At 38.1% G+C, this 17,097-nt stretch overlaps 1 protein-coding gene across 1 annotated transcript in view; it reads right to left on the bottom strand.

Annotated features, from left to right (window-relative positions):
• Nucleotides 1–17,097, bottom strand: part of LOC308405199 (neural-cadherin) — a 142,982-nt gene that overhangs the window by 85,584 nt on the left and 40,301 nt on the right. The window contains exon 2 of the mRNA XM_080895663.1: nucleotides 573–761. Within this exon, the coding sequence (XP_080751789.1) occupies nucleotides 573–761 (189 nt within the window). The remainder of the gene's footprint in view (nucleotides 1–572; nucleotides 762–17,097) is intronic.

Raw genomic sequence — 17,097 nt, 5'->3', positions numbered from 1 at the left:
CAGCCACCGGCGCCCATCCGCCCACCCTCTGACTCTCCCACTCGCTGCCTCTCCAGAGACTTCCCTATTATTCCTGAATCTGGGAGCTTTCTTTGCCCCAGGGAGCGATTAACAGCGCAGCTCCATCCCGTTCTTGAGCATTTCTTTCTCCCTCTTCCATTTGATGGTAATTGAAATTCAACAAGTCAAATTTTTATTTATAAATCACTCTTTTGAAAAAAACAGGTTTGTCACACAGAGCCTGGCAGAGCTGCAGCGGACCTAATTACAGATACGAGCGGGAGATAAGAGCAGGAACAAACACATGACAGGTTTTTAGAAAAACTGACTGAAAAAAGATGGAGGTTTGACTGTGGTAGGTAAAAAACACCCCAAAACAATGAAAAAAATACAATGAGTCGGGCGAGTGTTGATATTATAAAAGACGTGTTAATGCATTTGAAATGTATCTTTCATCTTTGAAGGGTTCTTAACATCTTAATAGCTCATTTTCAGCATATACAGTATACAGAAAATATTTATATAGTCATTATGCACAATACAGCAATTTAAATAAGATTTTAACCACTCACCCTCAAGTAGGAAGAACTGAGCTCGTCCTAGTGTCCCATCTCGTTGTCGTGCTGACAGTCGATACACTACAGAGCCTGGTGTTGCATCAGGACCAATAGCAGCCAGGTAAGGTGAGGGAAACATCGCCCACTGCAGGTCAGCCTGACTGGGCATGCTCAGAGTTAACCTGCACAGGTACCAGTCATCACCTGGATAAGAGAGTAAACAAATATGACATTACTACATGTAACTGATTTGAAAAAATCCTGTTACTCAAGAATCCAAGATAGCTCTGAATAGCTACCATACAGTGATTAGGATTATGTAGCTGTCCTTCTGAAAGGAATGGTTGCATTTAGCCAACTTATTACTCCCCCATGTACCTGCTCCACTCTCACTTGAAAATAGTTCAATTGTTATAACACCATTAAGTTTGTGAATGTTACTTCTCTCGCAAAATCAAGAAGGAGGTGAAACTTAAAATATAAGAGAATGGTTCTTGCTGGTATTTAAACTAATCTGTTTATTTATGTATTGTTAAATAACCCTATTCAAAACTACCTTTCACCCAATGACGGCTGGGATAGGTTCAAGCCCCTCATGACCCTGAACTGGATAAGAGGAAGAAAATGGGTGGGATGGATAAATGAATGGATGGAAAGAAGCCCTTTTCAACTGAATACTAATCTTTATTGAGCCCAGGAAAATTCATAACATTTCTATAACCAAAAAAGATAAATGTTTGAAAAATGTCCTCAGAAGACAACAGAATCTGATTTAGTTACTTGGCCAGTACTGTATATACATATGGTTTATAGTTTTGTTATGGCTTCTTATCCAGTATTAGTATTGGATAGTATTAGTATTAATTCAATGATGCAGTTCAATGTTGAAAAATAACCTCTTTTATTTAGCCTTTGGTTTTAACCAACTGAAATATCTGACTGTTGAGCTACTAAGGTGACCAGTCAGTTTCTATATGTGTCTCTCAACCTGTTTTCCAGACACAGGACATCAAATAACTGCATATAAAATAATAATTATCCACAAAAAAATGGACTGTAGTGTCCATGAAATGGCTTTGTATTAAGAGTATGCAGTATGTATTTACAAGATTACAAATCTAAAATCAACATTGTTAGTAACACATTAGCCATAAAACTGCTAAACATCTGGTTTTAAATCATGTCTATGTAAAATATGTCATAGAAATGCATTTGCTTTTAGAAATAATGACTCTTTGTACTATAATATACAGTAACAGTCAAAAGTTTCAATTGATAGTGATTTAATAGATGATTTCTGTGCATCAGTGTTTTTATATGTTTTTATTTAAATGTTACCTAACAGTCCCTGTGTTTTGGTGGTTGGCTGAGTGCTTCAACTGCATGGCTGCTATTGTTGTCTCAGCTTTGAAGTGACGAAGCTTGTTAGCTAAGCCAGCTGCACTCGTTCAGACAGTGGTTCAGCCAATGGGGACAAGGTGACATCTCTCAACTTTTGTCATTTTTTCCTCATCTCTCATCATCACCTTGCTGCTCCAGAAGAGAACAGTGAAGGAGTGACAGGGAGGAAGAGAGAGAAGGAAGCAGTTCCTCCAAAATAAAACAACAGAACTTTCACAAGATCACAAAGACACACAGCAGGAGCTCCCATTCTCCCAGTCAAAAATACACACACGCACGCACGCGCATGTTTTTTCTGCATCCAAAAGTCAACTCTCTTTATATATTTTGTTGTGTCGTCTGGTTCTGAGGAGGCATTTGTTTGGTTTGAAGGTGCTTTGGCGCTAGCTGTTGTTTTGGCTCTTGTGTCGTTTTGCAACAGCAAAGGAGACAACAGCCTGAACAAGCGAGGAAACTTCACTTCAGAGAGACCAAAAAACGAAAAAAAAAGAGATGAGGAGGTGGCAGAAGAGGAGGTGGAGGAGGGAAGGAGGTGAAGACACAATGGTGTCTACCTTTGTTTCTGTCTTCTCTGAAGGTCTGTCAACAAACTGAACATGAGAGGGAGAAGGAAAAAGAGGAGGACAGGAAAAAGGAGGCAAATGAGACAGGGACATAAAGGGAGACAAAGAAGTAATAATAGAAAAAGCAACAGGAAAACAGGAGAAATGAACAATGGGGTGAAGCCAAAATGGGGGAAAATAAGGCATAAAATGCAAAAAAATTAGAATAAAGAAGGAATATGGTGAGCATAGATGCAGAATGAAGAAAAAAACAATGAGGAAAAAGAAAATGTGCTCCATCTTAGAGTTACCCATCAAATTCAAGTACACAAACACATACTATTACACTCAGTGTGACGGGCACTGTCAGGGGATCCCATTATCTCTGAATCTGCATCACCAAGAAATGTCCACAAATCAACAATATCCTCTATGTATTTAACTCTGTGGTTTGTGAATCACATATTTTTAGCTTCAGTAATCCATTATTAGTTACCTGTATGTGGAAAAATAACACTAACAGAAAGCTGTTGTTTCTGTAATGATTAATATTAATTCTGTATATGCCAAAGAAAAATTAATGTCCTTTCAGAAAAGAACAACTTAATCTGAAAATAAAAATATATCCTATTCCAGGCCAAAGCATGCTGTGACTATGATAAACACCCATAAATAAAGTGAGAAAATGAGCAAAACGCTAACTAAAAAAAGTTAAGGAGATGAGGGTGAGGCGATAATGAGGACGGAATCTTCCAGCTTAGCGCTCCACTGTCCTCTCCCGCGTTAGCCGGCCTTGAGTTTTTAGTCAATGCATAAAATCCAGAATAATCAAATCTATTTCTGTCTGTTGTTTTACATATGCTGTGCTGTGGGCTGTGCATGAAAGCCAAATGAAGTCTGTCCTATTATTATGATAAGCATCAACACGTTCAGATGCAGTGCCAGCGGTCAGCACATGTGTCAGCCTGGGCGAAAACTATAAAGCCAACCTTACTGTATGGAAATACAACTGCAAGGGGGAGCGAAGTGGACACAATGCCTCCTTTGTACCTCCAGGCTGATAAAAGCTCACTGACACTAGAATAATGGCATTTGATATATGATATAATACGTAGTCTCTGCAGGGTCACACTGCAGCTTGTTTATCTGCATTAGTGAGTGGAACACAAACCGCAGCCCCTCCTACATAAGTAACACTTTTTATTGGAAAATTTTAAAAAGTACATTTTGTATATTATTTAGGAGTCTACACAGATAAAGCAAATAAAGAGCTTACTGAACACTATGGGCATTAGAGAATGTCCCTGTTAGATTAAAAGAGTTTTGCATTATGCGCACAGTGTAATATATTTTGATGTTAGCCCAATCAGTGAAAACAAAGGGTCTCCAAACATCTTTGCTGCACACAAAGAACAGTGGACGAATCATCTGTCCAGCAGCCAAGACTATTACAGAATGTCATGACAAGGAGCTTAATAAGAGCTGGAAAATACTGCCAGAGACAAGAGGCAGGAGATGAGAATGTGGGACAAACAGAAAGAATTAGCTAAAGTGCTTCTGAGGGAATATATGCACGTGGAATACACGGCAGGCTTTCATAAAAACATGGTTTTGTAGATTCGACCTCGACAGCTGTTAAACCGGTATTTCATCTCAACATACATCCTAAAATGTAAAATCTTAATGTAGTTTTAAAAATGTGACTTAAAAATGTTGGACTGCCTTATTATTAACAAGTTGGAGTGTGTGATGATTCAGTGACTGCAAACTGTACTTATCACAGTTCAGTTCCTCAGAGGATGGTCTGTCTTTCAAAATGTTATTTCTATTACAATGTTTCAGAGGGAAACACATTTGTGACCACATTATATTTGGCATAGACGATGGGTTGTATATGTGGCATATCACATGTCATTTCTTACATACATAAAGTATGTCTACTTTATGAGGCAGTACAGTGTTATTAAACTTTTTAGTCATTCTTTAGAGGTGCTCATAGCATTGGCTTAGGTTCGGGTGAAAGTTTTGGTTTGTTTTAATGAAATACGAGTTCCCTTTAATTACACTTTCTAATAAATATTTATACAGTAACACAGACAGGAATCAGCATGTGATACCAGCCTCTGGTATGACGGTCTAGCTCTTTGTATCCCCTCCATCTACCCCAACTATCTCCTGATATCTGCTGATTCTGATGCAGTTCATAATTATTGTGCTTTATTCATTATAAAATACTTCATATAGTACTGGGACCGGTCCACATCACACTGAAAGGAGTTACTTGGCCACAGAAACCTATACAGTGAGACTAATTAGGTTAGTTTGGAAGTTTGGAACTCTTATTGAGCCAGCAGAGCATTTTTAATGCATTAAGCACCTCAGCTCTCAGTGACCCTGCCTCTAACTTTCTGTTGTCTGCCACTTCATGACTGAGTTGCTGTGGCTCCTAAACACTTTCACTTTCCAATGAATGCACTTAGAGTTGATATTGAAATGTCTAGAAAAGAAGAACACACAAACTACAAACTGATTTGTTGCCACATTTGATTCTTATTGCAGTACAACCTAGACAATCAGTGAGCTCTTTAAGTGTTTGCAAAGGCAGACTGCATTGCTAGATGCTTGATTTTATACACTTTGTCAATGAGACTGAAAACATCTAATGAGAGGTATGGCCCAATTCTTTTTTTACATATAACATTTAATATACTGACCAATTACACTTCACCTAAATGTAATGGGAAAAACACTTCAATCATGTAAAACAAACAAACAAATGAACAAACATTCAAAAATCCCTTTAATTTAATTTCGTTCTAGCACCATCCTCAGGACAAACCAGTAGCAAAATGGCATCTGTGTTGTTTTATGCTGCAGTGTAGCCATGAGCTACAATTGCAACAATCCAATTAACTCATATATTTTTTTTACACTAAACTGTGGTTCTAAAAGAAAAGTATTCAGGAAATGTTGCAACAACTTGCTCTGCCAAACTATAGCAATGAGTTTAGTAAAGTGGAGAACTCGCTTATATAGCTTTAGTCCAGCCTTGCTAGCACCCAAATGTGCTGAACAGCTCCTTGATGCGAATCACTGAACTCGAGAAGTCAACGAACACAAGCATGCATGCAAGCATGCATATAAATATGCAGAGGAATGTCCGGCTCAGGGCAGGAGTGGGCCTGAAGCAAAGAAGAGGAGTGGAAAATGAGGACGAGTTAAGAACCTGAACACTGAGCAGTCATTCAGTGTTCACAACTGTTCATTTTCACAAAGGAATAGATGTGTTCTTTTCCTTAAACATGTCAAAGTAAGAAAGTAAAGTTATGTTGCTTCCTTTAAGATTGCTTTTCTGTTATGCCAGTTACTGTGACATAACAAAAGGCCATTTCAGATTATTTTAGGTTTTCTCGACTGTCTAACCTGTTAAGAACACATGAAGAAATGTTATGTTCTGCTAAGCGTTTCATCCATGACTTATTTTATTCCTCTGCTTCTACCCATAACCCCCTGTGTTTTGGGGTAATTCCTCATCACTGGTTAAATTAAATTTTCATGTGCAATGAACTGCACCACAGTTTTTGTGTTAGAGGACTCAGTGAATTACTTTACAGAGCAGTGGTCTGATATGATAAACTGTATATCTTAAGAACACGCTGCAGGCTCTCATTGATGGACAGTCAAGTGAAGAAATTCAGGACAGTTTAACTGATCTTACCTTCACAAAAAAAGTAATCAAAATTATATTATTATGTGATATGTTGTTCTATGAGGTCTCAGAAAAATTACATTTCAACTTGTAGTTCTGACCATTGGTCATTGGCCACTGAGCTTTTAGATCTTGGAATGACAGACTGTAATAGATCTAAAGTACTTACTATTGTAGGTCAAACGCAGAGGGGGCCACTGCTGTAAACATTGGGTTTTTTTTGGTTTCTGATCAATTTTAATTTGTAAACTATCTATTGTTCTAGGTTAACTAGTAAGCAGCTATTCTTGCTTAATTATCTAGTGAAAATAATGCAAAATAAATGTTGCCTTGGAACCATTTCTAGTCCTTGAGCTCTCACTGTAACGCCATTGCATATCTAAAGCTCATACCCAAACCATACCTTTCAGTTTCTTTGTTTACTCCACGCTTTCAGCTACCTGGGGAAAAGTTACCAGTTGCTATTCCCAGGGCAAATGGTTCAACCAAGACAGTGTGAATCCTAAGTGAAAGAACTCCTTTTTCCAAGGACATTTTGCAGCCAGTAGCTGGCAGATTTACATAATGAAAACAAGACGGGTTGGAAACCAGACTAAATGCAAATGGTGTCACTATTCAGCAGCATTCACAATATTCAATAGATATTAAATTCATAAAGATAAGTAAAAGCCACAAGCTTCTGTGACACTTTAATATTTTAAAGTGTTGGGAGAAGTGGCGACTGACAAATACAAATAAGCCTCGGCCATCAGTTGTTTGCAAAAACGATGAGGTATCCCATGATAGCGCACACACACGCACATACACATAAATGTTTTCTAAGCAAGTAAGTAAAAAACAGTATAGTACAACAGTCTTGTCATACCATGGGTCCCAGCTGGACTTCACCACTGAGAAAACTAATGTTTGGAGAAGAAATACTGCTCGTTTTTCATCTCTTTGTCTAAAATTCCCAGTCTTCTATCCTCAGACTGTCAACTCTACTGTGTCTGTCATTTACATCTCAGTCCCTGCTGAACTCCTTTCAGACTGTTATGTTGGTGTTAGTTTAATGTAGCCTGCACATTTGCCACAACATATCCCATCTTCAATCCTATATTGAAAGTGATCCTTTCAGGAAAAAAGGTGACAAATCAAAGGAAAACATGGAGCCCTGACTGCTTCAGTAGGGGGCTCAGATGGCTTTGTTATTCTGTTTTGGGGAATTCTGCAGGCATCATTTGGATCTTCTAAAAGGAACCTGTTACTACATACACACTACACACTTAATGAAGAAACACTGCTTGATATCATCTTTATCACACGATGAAACATATCCATCCATATCTATCCAGACAGGCGTGGTCTCCTCCAGGATGACAGTGCCCCGATCCATAATGGCACCAGGGATAACTTAATGATCTGATGAAAATGTGTTTTTCCCAGTCAACAGGTTTCAGTTTAACATCTGAGACATTTTGGATTGACGTGTTAAACGGTGCTCTCGATCACCATTATCAAAAGACGAAATGAGGACAAATCTTTTGGAAGAATGGAAGATGTTTAATTTGTCACTTCCCTGTATATAACACACGTTGGAAGAGGCCCGAGCTCTTTGTTTCTGTTCTGTTTGTGTGTGCTGACTGTACTTGTCCCCTGCTTATCTGATAAATCGGTTTGGCTGCTGCAATGGCCTAATTTCCTGGCAGAGATCAATAAAGTTTCATAAAGCTCTCAGCGGTTCAAAATCCCTCACCGTCTGTTGTGTTGAACACTGACTGTCCTAAACTAGTCAAACAGGAAGTGTTGAGAATGACATGTCTTTTATACAGCCGGATAAATAGTCCCAGTGAAGTGCAGCTAAGTCCATCTTAAGCCGCCACTTACTCATTTGAATCTCAATGCAGAGCGTGTCATGGCTTGTTATGCAAAATGAGGCTAAAAAGAGAAAGGGAATTGTGCTTTGTTTACACCAAACTCCATTCTGCTGTCTTTTAATTTAAATTCATTTATTTGTTTGGGGAGGGGATTTGTTTGTATGACACACAGCGTACCGGGATCAGAACAGGATGCAACCGAATCGAGAGGACAGAGGCACAATGAGAAGAGCTATTTTCTGTCTTTTCCCTCTGAGTCTCTAAGTTGAATGGCAGCTGATGCATTTAGCGTGAAGCTGAGCTGTGGCAGCCAACCAACGGCGCTTCAGAAATAGCTGTTGCTGGTGCTCGCAAGAGCTTCAATTAGAAGAGGGCTGGAAAACAAGATGCGGGGGGATTAAATTAAAATGTGGTCGCGCCCACAGGTTGTCACACAGCCGATGATGAAAGGTGATTAAAGTGAAAGATGTGTTTATGTATAAAAAGCTTTTAACAAACCTGTTTGTCACAACCTGCTACGCAGAGCAGCAGGAGAAACAAACTCAGATACAAAAACAGGCAAGAAAGATTAAAGATGAGAAGAAAAGTGCAGAGATGTCAAATACAAGGAAAGACAAAACAAGCAGACGCAGATTCAGGCAACTCACCGACCCCCGGATAACCTCCCATCGCATTTAAGTTTTTTTGTGATGCTTCAAAAGATTAATGTAGGAAAAACCAAAGACGTTTGCTATAGAGAAAATCCCCAAAGAATGAAAAAAATACAGCATATTCTCAGAATCAACAGCACAAATGTATATAAAAGACTAATGTTGTGCTGTCACATCCTTTCAATAAAGCTTTTTGGTGTACAAAGTCAATGTAAGGAGAAGAACAGGCTGAATAGAAAAAGAACTTGGCCTAACTCAAGGGCAAATGCCACTCTAATAAAGTTAAAGATAAAAGATAAAATAAGCACTATTTAGAAGGAGCTGACAGTTCTGTAGAAAACAGTCCCATCATTATTTGTTTTCTTTTTTTTTTTAAGGATTATTATCATACTAGTTTGAAAATAAAGAAGAAAGCTGATAAGCCCCAGAGTAAAACCTCTCTGCAGACCTTTTGATCCCTTTTATCCCTGATGTGTGTGTAGCAGGTAGGTTTAGACTCACAAACTGACACATCTGTATTGGGATTGCTGCAGTGTGTTATGCTACTTTGCGCCACACATATATGCACGTCTTTCTGTCTCTATGAGGACCTTTGTTGACATAATGTATTCCAGAGCCCCTTACTGTAACCTTCTCTATCATATCTAAACATCCATCCTCAGCCCACCCACAACACACAGACTTAAGTCCCTACAACTTATGTGCAAAACCATAACTCATGTGCACATGACTGCCATAGCGCAGGTGTTTACATGTATGTATGTGGTTGCATGTGTACGTGGGTGTGATTGACGTAGTGGGATGCGTCTCCGTGGTGACTCGCTGGAAGCAGGTGTTCTCATGGGACTGGTTGCTGGGACAACACGTTAAGTTTCTATCACATGTGAAAGCACTCTGGCTTTGTGACACCACCTGTGTCCGTGTATGTGTGTGTGTGTGTGTCAAGGTATTTAATATATCTGAGGAATTTGAAGGGCTTGAGTATATTTTGGATGATGAATAGTTACTGTTTGCAATTTAATGTGACTCAGTATATTCATATTTTTGATTTGTATTTTTTCATTAGTAGTAAGATTTATAGTGAAACTGAAAAAGCTGTGTAATTGAATGTATACATCTTTGTATATGTCTATCTACATAAACTACATTAATTAGCTCTTTGCATCTATAGGACATAAAATATTAAGGATATTTTAAAAGTACTTGGCATTTGACCTAAACTGAGAATAGATTTTTGTTGCTATGATAGCAAAATATTTATTGTATATATGTTGCACGTGATTTTTTAAAGAATTCTAAAGAAGCAGAGAATCCTTTAAACCTCTGGTAGATGTAATTTCCATCACCACCAACACTCTTGGTTATTACTACAGACAGCTATTATATTGACAGCATAATACAACACATGATGGAGAGTCATGTGTTGTATTACTGTATGCGCATTTCTGAACTCAAAATGCAGACTCAAATACGAGTTACTCAGATTACTCCAAAAAAATTACAAATAGCAGGGGAAGTAAATGGGAAGTGTGGCATGATGTGACAAAGAACAATGGAAAACTGAGGCATATGGGAAATACCAGGGTAAAGAGAGACAACATCAAGAAGATGGGAAAGGGGAAGCAAAATTGGAAACAGGACACAAAAGACAGAAGCTACAAATTAATAGTAAAGAAAGTAATAAAATGAGGGAATACCTAAAACTACATCTGTAAATTACAAAAAAAGGTTTGACTTAGATGAATGAAGAAACCATGAGAACAGAATCATGGGAAATAGAATAAGATAAAAACTAGAATTCAAACTCAAATGATATGAAGAAAGATCATGCTATCCAGAAAACATATAAAAATAAACAGAACTGAAACATTGAACTTGCTATTGTACTACTGGTTTGTATCAGTACATGATTGTCTGCAAAATCTATACCATTTGGTATCATACATAACACAGTGTCATGGATCGTGTTAACTGGTCAAGTAATTTGCTAAGCTAGTCTAGCATTTTAACCAAGGACTTACTAGTAGTAAGATTAGGCCTCAGTAACACAGCCCTAGAGACTGCTTAGCAACAACCCTCGCAACCTCCGGTAGTCACTAGAGAAAAATGTCTATTCCTTGACTGGTTTGCGAGATGTTGCTGGCTGTTGCTAGCTGAAACTGCTTATAAAGAGGGTGTTTCTGATTTTCTAAATGTAAGAAAAAGTCAGGCTAAATTGTTAGCAGCAGTCAGGGAGCAGATCTGTGATGATTTCCTGAATGTAACACTAGAAGACAAATAACAGTGTTATCAGCAAGGTGGTGGAACCTCCAAAGCATCTTCAACCCCAGGTACCCCCGCCAACATGATGAAAAAATCCACTATAAAAGCTGCTAGATTTCAAATAAGCAAAGAAGAAATATAATGTGTGAAAAGCGAAGCAAACGATGCATGAAGAAATTTGAATCTGGCTTCTCCTTCCACAGTTGAACCAAAGTGAAAGTTAAAACATCACTGAACAAACCCTCCTCTGTTTGTGAACCCGGCTCTCCATCTGGTCCCTAGGAGCCAGCGGACAGAGGCCTGCTGAATCCTAATTAACCACCTTATAGACTGGCCTACTTTACCTCTGCACACACACATATACACAGAAAGCTAAAGTCCTGCAGGCACACAGTTAATTAAGCCCCATTTTTCACTGCTGATGAAGAGAGAGAGGGATAAAAGGGAGCGAGGGTGGAACGATGGAGAGAAGACAGAGAGAGAATCCGTGTTTAGAGCTAAGATAACAATGATGAAAATAACAGATGACAAGAAAATAAAAAATCAATGCATAAAACTGCCTGTTTGGAGGAGCAGAATACAAAAAAAATGAAGCAATGTAACAGTAAACAAAGCTATTATAACTGGATTGACATTTAAGAAAAAGAATTAGTGAAGCAAATCAGGAAAACATTGAAAGGATAAAAAAAACAAATTTAAAGCTTTCACAAAAGCTTTCATATTTCATTTTCATTAAAAAAACATCAAGCTGAACTCTCTCCATCACTTTTCCCATTTTATTTTTGAAAACAACTTCAGGTTTTGTGGGCTTATCTCACCAGTTGAAAGTGAAATGACCAAAGGCAGATTTTATTAATTTGTTACTCAGTGGGAGGTGACACATAAATCAGAGGTAGATGTGAAGGTAAGATAAAACAACTTGATATTAATGGTTACCCTGTGCACAACAGCTAATATACGTATATAAAACAAATGTTTTTACATTTGCTGTTGCTTTTAGTTGCAGAAATGTAACTCTTACACCCTACACTACACCCTCTTCTCATGCCTCGCATAGTCATTTTAATTGATTATGTTTTACACATTGAGTTTAGCCACGGGATTAGTTTAAAAGCAGTGATCTAAAATGTGCTTCTGAATAAGATGTAGTTCCTTTAGTTTATTGTGCTGAAGATGTTCCCATTCAGTTATTAGAATATAGACTCTCACATGTTAAAGTCAACTGTTTTGGTAGTAATGTGGTTGCACATTTCTACTCACTAATGTCCCTACAGATGTTGCTAAAATGTTAATAAGTACTTAATAAGTAAGTCTTTAGGTCTTTAGGAAATTTATAATTGCGGGTACAGCACTTAACACAGAGTAAGAGTGCATTTTCCACAAATGGACGTGTAGGTCTGTTTTATGTTTATGATCACTATTGTCATGCGATGGGGACTACAGACTGGCAGTGGTTTGTAGGAGGAACCGGGACAACATGAAAACTCAATTAAGGTTTCATTCTGTGGTCAGGGCAGAGGGGCTGAAAGAATGAAGGAGACAGAAGATGCAAATAATGGATGGAATGATGGGAAAATGGAAATTGAAGAGAAGAGAGGTATCCATAATAGGGTGAACACTGCAGGACAACACTAAGTTCTGACTGAACCATTTGCATACTTGAAGTGCATCACTCTACAAAAAAAAAAAAAAAATTAAATTATTATTAAATTAAAATTAAGTGGAAAATATTCAAGACAATTGCCAGTCTCCCAGGAGTGGATATTCCAGAAAATTCACCCCCAAATGTTAAGCTCAGTGGTAAAGAGTGAGTATTCTAGGCTTGTTTTAGAGTCACGGGACCTGGACACACTGCAGTCATTGAGTCAACCATGACCTCCTCTGTATATCAAAATATACTAGAGTCAAATGTGAGGCTATCTATCAAACAGATGAAGCTTGGCTAAAATCACACAAGTACAGCAGCAACAGAAAGGCTGAAAAACAAAAGAATGAAGGTTTCACAATTGTTGAAACAAAGTTCAGAGCTCAAACTGACTGAAATGCTGTGGAAGAACCTAGGGAGCGATACATAAACAAATCCCTACAAACTTAAATGACAGTGGGCCAAAATATGACTGCTGCTACTGCTGTGAGACAATAGAGCAAAGGGGGGCAGGAGAATGGCAATAGAGTGTATAACACTATCTAAGCTGTACTATCAACTATAAATAAAGAAAATAAATAAGTAGAATACAGTGCACATGAGTTTTACAACTAACAATTCCTTCACACCAAAGTCTTACCACTTAACTTTAAAGTTATTTCTGCCTGGTTTCAAATATTACAAAGACCAATTTCACTGAATCATAAATCAAGTGGTATCTTTAGTTTTCAAATATATTTTTAAAGGATAAATTTTGTCCATTACCATCTTTTCTGACTAATTACTATGCTTCACTACTTGGAAAAGATATTCATGTAAATAACAAACCCTAATATGCTTGTGTGCATGTGTATACTAAAGTCTAGCTGCTGCAATACCACAAACTGGAGAACTAGAGATAAATAAAATGGATCAGATGAGACATAAGAGTGACATAAATTAAATATGGCTGCTGTGTCCATAAAGCAAATGATGACATCATTGCATCAGCCACTGTTGTTCAGTTCACAGCGAACTGAGGCAGAAACTAAGCGGCGCTTCGCTCGGTTGGCAGGAAAGATCCCCGTTTCCCACAGAGGGAAATATATAGCCCTAGGGGGTCCCCTGTGCTCAAGAGCCTCAATGCCCACCCAACCCTAGGTTCAATCCATAGAGACAAACAGTGGATCCATGGGCCTGATTTCTATTGACACAACTGCAGAGAGGATCAATGACACAGGAGGGTAAAAAGGGGGGGGGGGGGGGGGGATAACGAAGAAAAAGACTGGAGGAGACATACATCAAAGGAAAGACAGAAAAGAAAAATGTCAAAAAAGATGAGAAAGAGGGAAAAAAAGAAGAGGAAAACACCACCGCCAGCTAAAATCAAACAGTGAAATATCTAATGGAAAATTCAGTCCACTTAATTCCTCTATCTGATCTTCCCTCATGATTGGCTGGATGAAACAGTTATGGGGAGTGGGGCAACTGAACGGGTCAAACAGGATTTACCGATAACTCAGAGCGTTTGTTTTAATCTGCTTGGAGGCACAGACAGGTGGAGCTTGGCTATATACCCTCAAAAAATAAAAAGAGGAGAGTTCCAGCAATCAGAGGAATGCATTTGGTGTGTGTGTATGTGTGTAAGAGAGAGACGGTCAGATTGGTTCTGCAAGAGTTACACCAGAAGATGAAAAGACGACAAGAGAGGGTGAAAACATGAAAGGATGGGTAAGAAGTGCTGAAAGGAAAAGAAAAAAAAATCTAACATCTTAGTGTGTAAATCTGTTAAAATCAAGAAAACCTCGGAAAAAGGAAGGAGGGAGAAGAGAAAGTAAAGACAATAAAAAGACAATGAAAGGGTAAAAAATAGAGAAAAGACAGACAGCAGTGAAAACTAAAAAAAAAAAAGGCTAAAAAGATACTAGAACTGAACAAATCTTGGCGTGGAAATTATCATCTATCCTTTTTATTAACTGTTTAACCAACCCTGCCAAGACACGAAATTACAAAACAAACAAACAAACTTCCAAATTCCAGAATAGACCACAGCAGACATTCCCAGATTCGGCTAAACAGCTAATTGGAGCAGGATAAGACACAAATGCCGAGACAACAGACAACCCCATTAAGATGGGACCAAATCAGAATACACTGAACCAGGCTAAACTTCTGTGGATACAAATTTTATATTATGTCTATTTGTTTTAACAACACCGAAAAAGGTTAAAAGATTGCTAGTTTTTTCTGGACATTTTGTGGAGATGGTAAGGTTTTGACTTTGGAGGGATTTATGACAGATTTGCACTCAGTCCAAAATCCAGGATCTGTTTCCAGTTATTTCTGCAGATTTCTGCAACCAATAAATATGTTACTTTCTATACAACAATCTATGATGTTTTATGCAAACCACTGAGTGTGACACCCTAAGACTGAAAATGTCCACTGTTACCACCATATTTTAACATCATGTCATCCTCCACATTTCTGCTTCAGACATCAGACTTCTGCCATGATTGAGAAAAACACCATATGAATCAAATTTTCATTTAATGGCATTATTTTGTCACAAGGAAAGATACTCCAGGCATTAAAACAAGGTTCCCTGAAGAGCAAGAAAAAACATATTAAAGATAACTATGTTTTTTTGTTTTGCTTTGTTTTTCTGAACAACAAATTCCAGCAAAGTCAACTTTCCAATCACGTTCTATTTCTCTAATGTCAGAGTTCTTTTTATGAGTAGCAGAAGAAATGATTTAGTAGCGACTGAGCCTTTTAAGACAAATGTTTCAGCAATTTGTACAGTGGGAGGGTTTTAGATTCAACAAAGGTCAAGCAAAGTTTTTTAAATAATTTTTTAGAGGAGTTTGTTATGTCAATTTTAGCAGCCTTTATGATTGATAGGCATGTTGAGGACCTGTTTTCAGGTCTCAGGCTAAGTTTTGTTAGGGCCCGTGGCCAGGGGGTAGCAGGTTGTGAGATATTTCATAGACTTAAGTTGTGTCTGTGGTAGATTTACTCAAGCTGTTCGGCATCTCTGACAGAGCGTTGTCACGCTGACTGACGAAGAAGAATCCAGTGTGATGTGAGAAATAGCGGCTGTCGTCTGAATTATGAATATCGGAGGACTTTTGTCAGCCATTAAAAAATAAAACTGTGAAAGTTTAATGCAGCACTTCATTGATTATTGATGGAGAAACTCCAACACTGACAACTGTGGGAATGTGAAGTATGTGGGTCTTCAGTTTTAAAACTATGTGGCCATGCCTCTGACTCGTGCATCCTCAGTATTAGTGCGTAGATAAAACATGCAAAAAATTACTTTAAATAAATTGTATATTAAAAAATATGTCACTCATCAGCTGGTAGAAGGTGTCTGCAGGTGGGCATAAATAGCAGCCACATAACCTTCAGGGACTTTATGGAGTGCAGCTGTGGAGCCACCGGCTGTACATCTGGGTAACAGTGTGTACTTTAGTGCATTTGTTTGTGCTTTTATGTGTTTTGTGTATTTGTGTCATCTCAAATCTCTCTGTGACAAACCCTCTGCAGTTCTGATGGAGTGTGAGTGTGTGTCTCATGTTTGAGCTTTCAACTCATGATGGGATTTCCTCACTGTGACTCAGATGTGTGTCTGTGTGTGTGTCTGCTTGTTTGTGTAAATCTGTTATCTCTCACCATCATATGGAAAGAATAAAAATAATCAACAATAGAAGAAAGCTCCAGTAGGAGTATGCGCGTGTGTCGTTTGCCTAATCAACTGCACTTTTGTTCTTTTGCATGCTTATTCATGTATATGTGTGCAGTTGTTGATTTTTATGCAGTGTTGCTGTTTGATGTCTCTAATGTGTAACTAATTTGTATCTTTCACAAACTGTTTTGATATTATCAAACTTTTTTCCAGGGGAAACCTTTACCAAATCTTAACCCGATCACTCCAGTTTGAATACAGTTTAGTTAAGATTATAGCGTTGAGTAAAATTGTAGGTTTATTGTCTTCTCTGTAAAGTTTTAGGCTGAGTGCTTCCGAAGTATTACGTTGATGTAATGTGCCTAAAAGTATTATTCTGACTTTATTGGTAACAGCTGCATGTAAATGCAGTCATGCAACCGAGCAGGGGTTATGGTCCTGCCACAAATTTAGTAGTGAACATATGGTATAGCTAGCTTTATGTGTTTGTTCTTTTCTGTGTCAACAGCACTGGTGCATGAAGCCAGTGTTGTTCCAGTAATAGGTGTAAGAACTGAGTGGCCTAAACAGAGCCCTGACCGATACCATTGCTAGGACCACTATTGTTCATTATTGATATCTGAAAGGAAAAAAGGGTTCAACAGTTGGTGGAAAGACTGAGAAGAAGAAAAGTGGAGTTTGTTAATTACACATTCGTGCCCATATCCATGCAGTTGTAGGGTCCACAAACATTACAGCTTGTGTATAGAGGCAATGGCTTGTAATGCACATCTACTGACAAAAGCCAAAAGTTTACTTATAATAA

The sequence above is a fragment of the Rhamphochromis sp. 'chilingali' genome (genome assembly GCF_963969265.1).
Source record: "Rhamphochromis sp. 'chilingali' genome assembly, chromosome: 11".
NCBI classification, from domain to species: Eukaryota; Metazoa; Chordata; class Actinopteri; order Cichliformes; family Cichlidae; genus Rhamphochromis; species Rhamphochromis sp. 'chilingali'.
This window is presented reverse-complemented; position numbering and strand designations above follow the sequence as displayed.